At 43.2% G+C, this 12,710-nt stretch overlaps 1 protein-coding gene across 2 annotated transcripts in view; it reads left to right on the forward strand.

Moving 5' to 3' along the window:
- The window catches only part of hmcn2 (hemicentin 2), a 39,484-nt gene that overhangs the window by 10,808 nt on the left and 15,966 nt on the right, over window positions 1-12,710 (forward strand). For both annotated transcript variants that reach the window (XM_085909596.1, XM_085909597.1), the window contains exons 14-38: window positions 372-485; window positions 565-723; window positions 793-990; window positions 1,445-1,540; window positions 1,659-1,786; window positions 1,873-2,017; window positions 2,333-2,445; window positions 3,895-4,054; window positions 4,125-4,284; window positions 6,152-6,279; window positions 6,426-6,677; window positions 7,107-7,190; window positions 8,487-8,678; window positions 8,754-8,884; window positions 9,040-9,184; window positions 9,608-9,734; window positions 9,815-9,972; window positions 10,164-10,442; window positions 10,522-10,658; window positions 10,788-10,938; window positions 11,021-11,239; window positions 11,313-11,426; window positions 11,500-11,687; window positions 11,770-11,866; window positions 11,981-12,142. In XM_085909596.1, coding sequence (XP_085765722.1) covers window positions 372-485; window positions 565-723; window positions 793-990; window positions 1,445-1,540; window positions 1,659-1,786; window positions 1,873-2,017; window positions 2,333-2,445; window positions 3,895-4,054; window positions 4,125-4,284; window positions 6,152-6,279; window positions 6,426-6,677; window positions 7,107-7,190; window positions 8,487-8,678; window positions 8,754-8,884; window positions 9,040-9,184; window positions 9,608-9,734; window positions 9,815-9,972; window positions 10,164-10,442; window positions 10,522-10,658; window positions 10,788-10,938; window positions 11,021-11,239; window positions 11,313-11,426; window positions 11,500-11,687; window positions 11,770-11,866; window positions 11,981-12,142 — 3,837 coding nt within the window. The remainder of the gene's footprint in view (window positions 1-371; window positions 486-564; window positions 724-792; window positions 991-1,444; window positions 1,541-1,658; window positions 1,787-1,872; window positions 2,018-2,332; window positions 2,446-3,894; window positions 4,055-4,124; window positions 4,285-6,151; window positions 6,280-6,425; window positions 6,678-7,106; window positions 7,191-8,486; window positions 8,679-8,753; window positions 8,885-9,039; window positions 9,185-9,607; window positions 9,735-9,814; window positions 9,973-10,163; window positions 10,443-10,521; window positions 10,659-10,787; window positions 10,939-11,020; window positions 11,240-11,312; window positions 11,427-11,499; window positions 11,688-11,769; window positions 11,867-11,980; window positions 12,143-12,710) is intronic.

Raw genomic sequence — 12,710 nt, forward strand, 5'->3', positions numbered from 1 at the left:
GTATTTCCGTAATTTAAAACAGATACTTCTACCACTGTTGGGTTAGGGTTAGGGCTCTCTTATGGCACGCACAATAATTGAATAATGAAGCAAGCTCACAGTAAGGTTGAACAGTTCATTTCTGTAATGTTCAGTTGTGTGGAAGCTCATGAAGGTTACCAATGTGATTTGAGATTGGACGAGGGAGTCAAGGGGTTGGGAGAACCAAAACAGAGCCAGAGGTAGAGAGAAGTACTTTGGAGATATGTGGGCTGATAAAGCGAGCAGGGGGAAAAACTCCATCCGCACGGTGTGTGGTTTGTGACCAAGTGCTGCGCCGCTAAAAAACAAGAAACAAAACAGCAAATCTGAATCTTCCTCTTTTCCTTCAGAGGTGCCTATCATAACAGTGGTGCAGCAGGTCCTACTTGTAGCTGTTGGGGATGATGCTACTCTGGAGTGTCAGGCCAGTGGAACGCCCTCTCCTCTTGTCCATTGGTTTAAAGGTAACACACAGTATAACCCGCTTTAATAGATCGAATTCCCAAAGACAAATTAAAGCTCAATTTCTTTCTGTATTTCCAGGGAAACTTGAGGTGGGCTCCGCTCCCTTTGTTCAGCAAGATGTCCACCGTGGGACCCTGCACATTGGAGGAGTACAGGAGGTAGATGCTGGTGAATACAGCTGTGTGGCCAGCAGTCCTGCTGGGACCTCATCTGGCACAGTCACTCTGCAGGTTGGAGGTAAGACCAGACAGCCTAAGTCAAGTCAATTACAAGAAAATTGATCTCTTACCACTTTTCGCACCACAGTGGGACCTTTGTTCTCTGAGGCACCGGTTGACATGGCGGCTAATGTAGGGGAAAACATCACCCTTCCCTGTGTGGCTCGAGGTTTCCCGCAACCAACTGTGACTTGGTACACTCAAGATGGTAGACGCATTCTCCCAAGGACAGACAATCACAGCAGCAGAAAAAGGCAGCTGGAGAATGGATTCCTTCTGATTGAGAGTGAGTTACCCAAGATGCATTGATCTAATCCTAAACTTTGGTCTACATCATTAAAAGAACTTGACGATTCCCTTGAACTGGCCTGTCAAAGATTGTAGAAGCTATTTGTAAGCAAACAAAACAAAATATCATTGACAGTACAATAATCCTTGTCAATGGCATGTCGTGACTATTTTTTATTAACCTGCATTTATTTAAGGCGTTTAAGTTGTGCTGAATAACATGCTCATCTCCCAGCAAGACTGAGTGGGGCGTGTTTGTCACCAGGCTGACAGCACAGGCAAACCATCAATCCTGTTCGTTTCTATTTTTAACTCCTAATTACAGCCCAGTAAGATAAAATAAGCTCACTTGTTATTGACGTGCTGACATAATTTGTATTGTTTCTGCTTGTGATGCTGAGGATGCTCCGTTGCTAGGTTTGAAGCATCTTTCATGTTCAAATTTACGGCAGGTGTCTGGCTGGATGATGAAGGGCTCTACACCTGTGAAGCCAAAAACCATTTTGGAACCATTAAAGCTGAGGCCAGAGTTAGTGTCACTGGACTGGGTAGGCTTCTTTTGTTTGTGACTGAGCAATTGTTTCTGACTGTATGTATACCTACAAAGTGCAAATGGTTGAACTGGCGAGTACTTGATTCATTTCCATTCAACAATTACAATTGCAGAGCCCCCACTCTTAGCTCAAGGTGCCCCCGTCATTACCACTGGCATCGGGCAGTCCCTGAGTATCCCATGTATGCTGCTGGATGGAATACCACTCCCAGAGAGACAGTGGTCACGAAATGGAAAACATGTAAGATCTAATTGTGAAAAAATGATGACTGTGTACAGTACCATAAGTCTTTATTGTGTGACATCTGTTTTTGTTACTCCGCCAAGGTTCAATTGAACGGAAGAATGTTTGTGAGGAGTGATGGTAGTTTGTACATTGAAAGAGCTGTCCCAGAGGATTCTGGCACATATGTTTGCACAGCAGTGAACGTAGCAGGCTCAATGAACATCTCAGTGAGCTTGGAGGTCCACGGTAAGTCGTCTTCCGCTTTCACACCCTCTTCTTGCACTTGAGAAGATTTGAAGGAAAGTCATTACAGGAACCACTGTCATTCAGGGGACTGACCACCTGCTGCCGTCATTGTGAGAGGCTTCAGTTTGTTACATGCTTTGAGCAGTGGAGTCATTTTGCTCATAAGAGGATAATGACAGACAAGACAGATTATGGTTCATCAGTTTGTAATGAATAAATGCCTGGAGTGCCGATAGAGTTCGCTAGGGAGATTTGTGAGGCCCGAGCGAATAGTCAGCTGTGCTTTGTGACCTACTTTCTTTTTGTTCTTCACAGTGCCCCCAGAGATCAACGCTGGGCCCTACCGCTACATAGCCAACGAGGGTCTAGCCATCACATTGTCATGTGAGACCAGTGGGGTCCCTAAGCCGGTTGTGGTCTGGTCCAAGGTGGGAGTTTGATGTTTTCTGTTATTCTGGTTGCATGTATTCGTGACTTTGATTCACACGTCCCTTGCTAGCCTTTCTGATAAAAATAAAACATCATAGTGCCTCAAGATAGGAATACAGCACCGGGCTGCTGACTTTCTACTTACAATATATTGAACCAAAGTGTTCAATTAAACGTAATTGGTAACGTGAGCTATATTTTCACAAGGAGTCACCCATAGTATTTGTCAGTAATGTATTTTTTGCAGCATTTGGCAGAGAACTAGTTCCCCAATCTTGTTCGGTGAGAACATTGACCGTATTTTGTTAATTGCTTGACCATGTTGCACTGCATGAACTTTGAAGTAAGCTGCTGTTTGCCATTCAATGAATTATTCACAAACTCCCTACAGTTGACTGGGGAATTGTCCAGGGCTTCTGCCTTTTGCCTTAAGTCTGCTAGAGTTTATCCAGCCACTGGCCTTGAACAGGATAAGCTATACAGAAAAGGATGGAACAAATGGATGACATATTCCCAACATATCAAATAGCAATTTATTGCTGTAGGTTTCCTTCTTTCATTGCCAAGTTCTAGTTCATATGACATTCTTTCACTACGTTTGACTAAATCTTATCAATTGTATTTTATTATTGAAGTTTTTTTTATCATTGTGGCATGTGTGGCTAGCACATTTGCCTCACAGTCAGTTTCTGAGTTTAAAACTCAGTTTGGACCCTTTTGAATGGAATATACACATTTTCCTTGGGTTGAAATTCAACCCAGAATGAGATTCAACACTTTGACCGTGAGGCAGACATGCTACCACTTGTTTGACCATGCTGCACACACATGTTGGTACAATATAATTTAACATCTGCGCACACGTGTTGGTACAATATAATTGTTTGTTTCAATGCACAGTCAAGTATTCCCACATCACAATTCTCGTGTGAAATCCTAATTCAAAAAACATTTGTTTATGCTGCTCTTGGAAATGACTTTTATAGTTCTGTTTGCACCCATGTCTGCAATGCGTTCAGCTCGATGCTTTTTGGTTACAACTGTTATCATGTGATTACAAACAGCTTTCAAGTGTGTTCAACATAAAGGCTGTACAAAGGCTGGGTTAAACTATAAATGTCACATCAGGGATTTGAGCCAGATTTCTTCTGGTTCTTTCCAAAACTATTTTTTCAGGGCGCTACTCAGTAAAATGCATGACAGTAGTCTTACTTGCTAGATAAGGCTAAATCGGTAAAATCTGTTAATGTTCAAAACAAGTATAAATTCGGTAGCCTGCGTTCTCATATTTTTGTACTGGGTACAGAGCGCAGATTCGAGGGGAGCCTTATAATTTATCTTAAACATCAAAGGTTTGGCTGCAAACCTGATAGGGAGCTCCATGTCTCAGTATGTCATGTGTGGAGGAGAACCATAGTGGTTTTAACACTTGCTGTTTGTTGCTTCAGGGAAGGCAACCTCTGCCTCGTGACAGCTCCTCGCTTCAAGCTGACCCCAATGGATACCTCCACATCCCTCACCCCACCACCGACGATGCAGGAATCTACGTGTGTACTGCCACTAGTTCTGTGGGTTACGCTAGTCGAGAAATCCAGCTCAGTGTCAACAGTAAGGCAAATAAACCCCGACACAGCAGTTTCCCCCAAGTAACACTCACAGTTGTTTCCCTTTTTTTTAGCAACACCCAAGATAATGGGTGTGAGTGACCATGACAACATAGTAAAAGTGTCTGCAGAGGTGGGAACCGAGGTAATTCTACCTTGTGAGCCCCAAGGGAGTCCGACACCACTGGTCACATGGAACAGAAATGGCCAACCCATCCCCCCTGTCACAGCAGGGTAAGTGGAAGGTTTTTTACATCACTGTGGCAACAATGTCATGCGTGGTCAAAGGACAAAGCTGCTCACCGTGCCTTACGTCTGATCTACGCCTGGGGGCCTGTCTGTGTGTCGTCTTGACTTGCTAGCTAAATTGAGGTGGAACATCTGGTCCTGGGTGGCTCACAGTCATGTGTGGCTAGACCAGCGGGCCAACTCAATTCACAGACAAGCTATAGGACAGACCGTCCTACTAAATGGGCCAAGAGGCGGATGACGAGGTAGCCGAAAGATGCAGTGGTGACACAAATGCAGATTGGCTTCTCTGAAGAAAGGAAATGTGGGTGGTAATGTGGGGGATGCCGGGAAGAGGGGAAGAAAACTAACTGACAAAAAGGAGATACAAGCCCTGTCTGCCTGAAGATGGGAATCCCTGGGGTGTGTTAGCAATAAAACATGCTGACTCTTTACTCGTTCTGTCTGATGAGTATAACATGTCTGTGTGAACAACCCCCACACGGGCCCATGCTCTGAAAACAGAGCCACTTCTGACATGTGCAGGCTGGACAATATAGAAGAAACGAGCAGGGTGCTGATTGTTGCGTAATGCCAATTAGTGGGTTGGGTAGATTTCCATCCATCCAATGTGAATGGTGAAGACGCCACTCTTGCGGTCAGGTGTTTCAAGACCCGACGCTTCACAAGTTAATCTTTGTATCAGACAATATGGGCACTGATGGATGGGCTAGAGCGAATAGGCAGTCTTATCCTGTGTGCTTAAGCTTGCGTAACCCCGAAAAGCAACATTTTGCACAAAGCACCGTCACTTGGCGCCTCAAATGTCACTGCTTTTCATCACGCACTTGGAGGACTTGGGTTAACTGTGATAAGCCACAGCATGGAGTAACAAGTCATTTTTGCTTTCCACTAAAATAAACACATTATTGTTGTAATTCAGTTGCCTAGCAAAAACACTTATCTACCATGACTGGGAGCGGTCTGTTTACATTTGTGTGTATTTTGCATTTATACAACTCTACTTTGATGCTGTTCAGATGAACACAAAGTCTTTTGAAGTTACTAAGCAGCATTTCACTCCCTTGAAACATTAAACATCTGGGCATGTTTTAGCCACGAAGAATACTTTATGTTCGTCTCTTGACAGGCGAACTAATGGCTACATTGGCACCAGTTTTTCTTGAGCAGATGTCCCAGTGATGTACGTCTAGCACCACGGTCAGGCCTTTCTTTAACTCCAATCACCCATGAGGCCATCGTGAAGAGTGATATAGTTAACACAGTAATATTCTATTGACGTTGGCATGTCTGTGACCTTTCCCAGGGTGACTTCATCAACTTAAACTCTGGCTACCCTTTTACGCCGTAATTACCTTGCACAATGGTAACAAGTCTCAGGGGAGATCACTCGGCCCTGGAGGAAGTCTGCATTCCATTGAGTGCTTTCTTTTTTTAGATCTTACCACTCAGGGCGGCACACTGTCACCATTCAGACTAAATGGTTTTCTCAGGGCTCCATACAATGAAAAAGAAAACTTTCATCAGTTCACAAAATATTTCTAATGCATTTTCTACGAATTTTGGGTCGACTTCGGAGCAGTTATCCTAAGACCCAGACCCTTACATACATACTATCACTTGATAGCTATTAGGGTAAAAAATGTTCTTGAAAAAAAGTGTCATTCAAGGATTAATATTTCTTTTATACAGGAAAATGTCTTATTAGTCTTACAAATGTCTTGCAAAAATAAGATAATTTGAGGATTTTATTTCTTTCAAATAGAAAAATGTCCTTTTTATAAATGCAGATCTTCATTGAGTCATTACTTGTTTTTTGTGTCATTTCTTTGCCCCCCCCAACATTCCCCAGGTTCACCGTTTTGCCCTCTGGCTCCCTGAAGATAACTGATGTGCGCCTCATTGATAGCAAACTGTACACTTGTACTGCTGAGAATCCAGCCGGCAATGTGTCCTTAAGTTACAATTTACGCATCCAAGGTAACTTTGTAGAAGTCAGAAATATTTTGTTGAGAACACTTTCATGCTGATAGAATTCATAATTAAACATCACTTCTCTCTAAACTGGTAAAGTGATCATTAGATATGCTAAGATGTATATGTTAAGGTTGCTCTTCTGTCCTCAGCCAAGCCCAGGATTCAGCCTGCACCCCCTCTACTGAAAGCTCTGGTGGGACAAACAGTCACGCTCCCATGTGTGGTCCAGGGGGAGCCAAGCCCAGAGGTCAATTGGTTTCACAATGGACTTCCTGTTGGGATCAAGGAGACGTCACCTCTTAGGATCCAGCAGGTCAGCCAAGCTGACAAAGGAACTTACCAGTGCGTGGCTCGTAACAGCGCTGGACAGGAGACTTTGGAGATCATGCTGGAAATTCTTGGTGAATTTCTGAAACTTAATACTACCCTTTTATGGCTTGAGTTAAAAAAAATCATTTTCGCCTCCATTAACTCATAGTATATATTTAAAACGTGTAGTCTAGTGCCACATTTCCAACCTCAAAATATGTCCCAGATCACATTTTATTGGGCCACCAAGAGAGTCGAATGTTGCAAGTCATTTTTGTGCCCATGAAGCTGAAACCTAACATATTTGAAAACCAAATTTGATTCATGTTTGTTCCAATAAATACGCGGCTAGTTCGGATGAATATACTATGTTCTGTAATTGATGATTCATTAGATGTTTGGGTTCTGGAGAGAAACCAAATGTGTGATTTGAAACCTTGGTATACCGTGATACCATTTTGGTTTTGCAACCCTTTCTCAGTCTTTTGATTCTGTATGTAACCCAATTTTTATCCCCACAGAGGTCCCATCTTTTGCCGAACCAGGAGATTCCATCATGGAGAAAATAAGTAACAGCAAGGTAGTCATCCCTTGCCCCGCTGAAGGTAACAATAAAATTAATCAAAATGTTCCTCACACAAACACACAGGGATGGGAGGGTCATTTTAAAAATGGACTGTTAAAATGTACTTTGAAATGTAATCCAAATACCTTAACATAAGAGAGTAACTTGATCACTCTCATCCATCCTCACCAACCACAGCTCGTGACCATAGGTGAGAGTATAAATTAGATCAACCGGTAAACCGAGAGCTTCGTCTCAGCTCAGCTCCTTCACCGGCACTGACTGATAATGACTGCAGATGCCACACTAATCCAACTGTCATAGAGTTACATGCTTTGGGTATTCTGATTACAAAACACCACCAGGTATGCCGTTATTCCCAGAGTTTGTGAAAGCGAGACAATTGGCTGCAGGAAATAAGAATCCCCACTCCAAGTTGTTCTCCATGTAACTTCCTTCATCAGGAAGATGCAACCCAGTTTATTATAAACACCCAGGGGTGTTATAAATTCACCAACAATAGCATTACTTTTAAAAGAGGTAATCATTTCAGAAACACATGGTGGATATCAATCAGTCGAAGTCGACCACTGCAAATAAATTCAAGAGTCAATTAAATGAGGTCTAACGTGTAAAACGAAACATCTGTTTGGATTTCCTTCCAACAATGAGATACATTTGCTTCAGAGCTCCTTAATTATAAACATGTGTCCTGAAAGACACCAGATGATAAAATCACTTCTTTTTTTTTCCTGAATGACCCGTGGGAATAATTTTGGGGATTTGAGCAAAGGTGCGATCTCTCTACACAACACCTCTGTAAATTGACAGACCCATCCTCAAGGTATTTGGGTCAGTCTATACTGCGCTCTGCTCTCAATAGTTGTGAATTTGTGTTTGACGAGAGACCCCCCTCCTACCCCCCCATCATCTTTTCCTCATTCCACATATTGTACCCTTTTTTTGACCACTTCTGGCTTCTTCTTTTGTGCCCACTTCTCTGTGGAAAACATCTGTTTGAGTTTCCGAAGCTTGAGCGTCATGACTTTGAACTACTCTTACTGCTTAACACTTGTCGTAGGTAATAAATCTCAATAACATGAGGCCAAATCTTTCAACAAACCCTTATTCTACATATTGGTTGGCCTTTTGTTTCTGTCACGGTGACCTTGAAATTTCAATCTGACAGTGAAAGTAAACTGAACCCATTAATAACACGCCTGCCGTGCTCTTTAGAGATGCGTGTTTTGTTTTGCTGTTTGTTTATTTTTTTTAGCTCGGGCTTGTCCCCCCCCCCAGAGACCTATATTAAACCTCATGTATTTCTGCCTTGCAGGTTCTCCACCACCAAAGGTGCGGTGGTTCAAGAATGGCCTGGAGATACATCCTGGACAATCAGAGTTTTCTGTGACGAGGGATGGAGCTCTTATAATTAGCAGAGCTTCTGCCAGTCACAGTGGCGACTTCAAATGTGTGGCAACCAATGAAGCGGGCTCTGTGGATCGGAAGACCAGATTAAAAGTGAATGGTAAGACCTCATCCCCATTTCTATTGGGAAGTACAAAGTTCAACACAAATCCTCTGTTGTCCTGTCTTATTTCAGTTCCTCCTGAAATCCAAGATGATGGCCAAGCACATAACCTTACTGTGACCTTAAAGCAGCCTCTCACTCTTGGCTGTGATGCCTTTGGTATTCCTTCCCCGACAATTACCTGGACTAAAGATGGTCATCTTGTGAGTTTGTGACACGAGTGTTCCATTGAACTGGACTTGCGTGTTAACATACCCAAGTCATAAGTGATTTTTCAATGCCATCATGTGGTCTTCGTTGTAACTACAAGATGACGCAAGGGACAGTCGGGTGACTGTGGTGATTTCTTTGTGTCCAGGTTGACAGTCCTGGGCTGTATCTGCAAAATGGGAACCGACTGCTTAAAATCTACAGAGTCCAGCCAGAACACGCAGGAATGTTTGCTTGCACCGCTCAAAATTCAGCTGGAGAAGCACGAAGGGAATATCATATTGTGGTGCAAGGTGAGCTCACAATGCAACAATCCCGCCTGTTTGTTAAGTGGCGTCACTGACATTTGTCAGTGGAAAAATAGCGCTTAGATCATTCCTGCCATAAGCACAGCTTCACAATCTAATGATATCAATTTCACATACAAGAGTTGTATTATAAATCATGTTTGTAAAAAGATAAATATTCCAAAAAGATAAATATTCCAATTTTATTTACATTTTTAGAGCTTTACTCATGTACGCCTACCAATATATTATTGTGGCAGTAGTCGCAGTAGAACTTGCACTATCCATCCATAATGGGATTACATTTATGTATGGTGTATTGTAAGGCTGCTAAAATATTGCATGTTTTATTTTACAATTACCTGAATTTACTAAAGACATGCGTTCAATGTGGAATAAATAATGTTGTGTGTTAACATACCGTTGCAGCTCCACCAGTAATCTCAGGAACATCCAAACTCCAAGATATAACAGCCGTCCTTGGCCAGGAGGTGGAGTTTCAGTGCAGAGTTAGTGGGCGCCCAGCACCCAGAGTGGAATGGAGTCGCGACGGAGAGTATGCATCGTTTTTCAGACGTTTATTTCAGCATCGACTCCAAGGATATGATTTACTGTATCGGTCCTTCCTGTTCTCAGGGTGCTATCCCGTGATGGAGATCCACATGTGGAGTTCCTGGAGGATGGCCAGGTGCTGAAAGTGAAATCAGCCCGGCTGAGAGATCAAGGACTTTACCAGTGTTTGGCCAGCAACAATGCGGGGACACAGATTCGGCAGTTCCGACTAACAGTGCAAGGTTTTCATTTTCTTTCCTTGCTCATAATTATGAGAGAGAAAAAAGAATGAAAGTTATTAAAAAAATACTCTTGGGGATGAAAAGGCCATTGGGGATGAGATTATAGTCACAAAAGTGTTTTGGTAACAGTGTTGTTTAAGGTATAAATACTTCAAATATGTTGGTGCATAAACGGTCTGCTTTCTGTGCAGCTCCTCCAACAATCAAGGGTCCTGGTGAGACCTCAAATGTGACAGTGGTGCTGGGCTTCCCGATAGTTCTTCTCTGTGATGTAGAAGGTTCACCCATGCCGAGCATCACCTGGTTGAAAGACAATCAGCCCATTGTGTCGAGCGCCCAGTTGACATATACCCAAGGTGGGCAGGCTTTAAGGGTGGGCTCAGCACAAGGGGACAGCACAGGCCTTTATACGTGCCGGGCTTCCAATCCAGCTGGCACTGCTGTCAAGCACTATTCTCTTAGTGTTCTAGGTAAGGCACATTTTGATGTGTTTGAGGCCAAATTTGTTGTCCAACGATGCATCTCATTCTGCTTTTCTTTCCTCTCAAGTACCCCCACAAATCGACGGGGACCCAGCATCTATCGGCACTCGGGAAAAGAAAGTACGAATCAATGACAGTTTAACTCTCTCCTGCCTTGCTAAAGGTTTCCCTGAGCCCCAGGTTGCCTGGTTCAAAGATGGGCAGGTTAGTGAGACACAGCGTTTCCAAGATTACAGTTAGCTCAGACGTTTTACAGCACAAACTCACAATGTTCTTTGCCTCTATATGCAATAGCATATCCTGGGATCTAAGTCAATTATTTTTATCCTTTAGCCGTTGACAGGAAACAACCATGTTGGCATTTTGGTGAGTGGGGCCTTCCTGCAGCTCGAGAATGCAATGCTGTCCCATGAAGGTCAGTACACATGCGTAGTCACCAACTCGGCAGGAGAAGACAAGAGATACTTCCATGTTGCCGTACAAGGTGCGTTAAGCCGTTTCAAAGTTATATTACTCGCCAGTTGAACAAGGCTCTAAACTAGTAGAAACTTGGCATCACCTTGTAGTTCCTCCGGTCTTCCATCGCGTGACTAACAGAGAAGCAGCCTGGGGTGTGGAGTACAGAGAGGATGAGGAGAATGAGGACATGGTAGCCAAGCGGGAAGTAATCCTTGGCCATCCCATCAGCCTCTCCTGCGAAAGTAACGCCATACCACCCCCCAAGCTCAATTGGTACAAAGATGGACAGAAGCTCACCAGCGCTGACGGAGTAATATTACTGCCAGGTCAGATTAGAGGTTATTGTGTGAGCTCATATTTGATGACTAAAGACCAAATTGCACGTCTTGGTTTTCTCAGGTGGACAGGTGTTACAAATTGCTCGAGTTCAGAAAGAGGATGCAGGAAGGTACACATGCGAGGCGGTCAATGAAGCTGGAGAGGATCATTTGCATTTTGAATTGGAGGTCTTGGGTAAGCATGAACGCTTGTCGAATTTTGTTGCATGATAGAAAAAACAATCCATTACATTATTTGAAATTGGCAGTATCACCTGTGATCATGGGAGCATCTGAGGAGTTTATGGAGGAAATAGGAGCAGTGGTCAACAGCACTGTGGCCCTTCATTGTGATGTTACTGGACATCCAACTCCAGCTATCTCGTGGTTTAGAGATGGACAGCCAGTTGACACGGACTCACAGCATCTCATCAGTGAGGACAGGACACAACTGCAGGTAAAGAAGAGTTGTCCCACTGAGCCAATAAATTGAAATATGACCTGATGTGTTTTGGAATAACTTTCATCATTTTATATAGCTCCTCAGTGTGCAGGTTTCAGACATGGCTGGATACTTGTGTATAGCAGAAAACAAGGTCGGGTCAGTCGAGAAGCTCTTCAGTCTAACTGTTCAAGGTAAAGAAGATATATGTTGTTCTTGTTCTGTTGGATTTACTTTCATTGAGTGTCCATCATTGCTGAGTATTTTTGACTTGACTCATATCTACAGTATGTATTTTTTTGTCATAGTACCACCGAGAATATTAGGCCCGAAGGAGGAGGAGCTGAGTGTCACTGAGGGTCATATGGTGTCATTGCTGTGTGACGTACAAGCATACCCTCCACCAGAAATCACTTGGACCAAAGATGGGCAGATCCTCCGCTTTAGTACCAGTATCCACCTATTGCCAGGTTAGATCTCGGACACAACAAACCTTCAATAACGATGACCCAGCTTTATGTTTTTAATACAGTATGCTGTTATGGTCTTTGTTATTCCCTTGTTTTTTTTTCTTTAAAGGATATTATTATGGGACTTAAAACAGTTCTCTGGTGTCTTTGTGTGATATCTGTGACAGAACATCTGTGACTGTGTCAGAACAAGAATTAATGTATGATGATTCAATATAGATCGTTGAGTATAGATTTTGTTACTATGGCAGTGTGCGGTGGAACTCTGGGTGGCTGAGCTGCAAAGCATTCACAAGCGCCCATAAAGACAGCTTTGATTATTGACTCCATAAGAGCTTCCCTCCCAGTCAGCGTTTTCACAGAGCACTTGTCAGTGTGCGCATCCGTAAAGGTGGTGCATGCAGCGGACATCCCATTTTGCTCCCCACCCTGACTACATCAGCACTATAAGAGTGGAATGTACAGCTTATATTGAAGGACACAATTATCCAATGTAATTCAGGGAAATTTGACGACGTAAAAGCGACTTAAAAGTGACTTAAGCGACAGTTGAATTATTTTGTAGTTT

Source organism: Syngnathus leptorhynchus, chromosome 4 (assembly GCF_054491065.1).
Source record: "Syngnathus leptorhynchus isolate UIUO chromosome 4, UIUO_Slep, whole genome shotgun sequence".
NCBI classification, from domain to species: Eukaryota; Metazoa; Chordata; class Actinopteri; order Syngnathiformes; family Syngnathidae; genus Syngnathus; species Syngnathus leptorhynchus.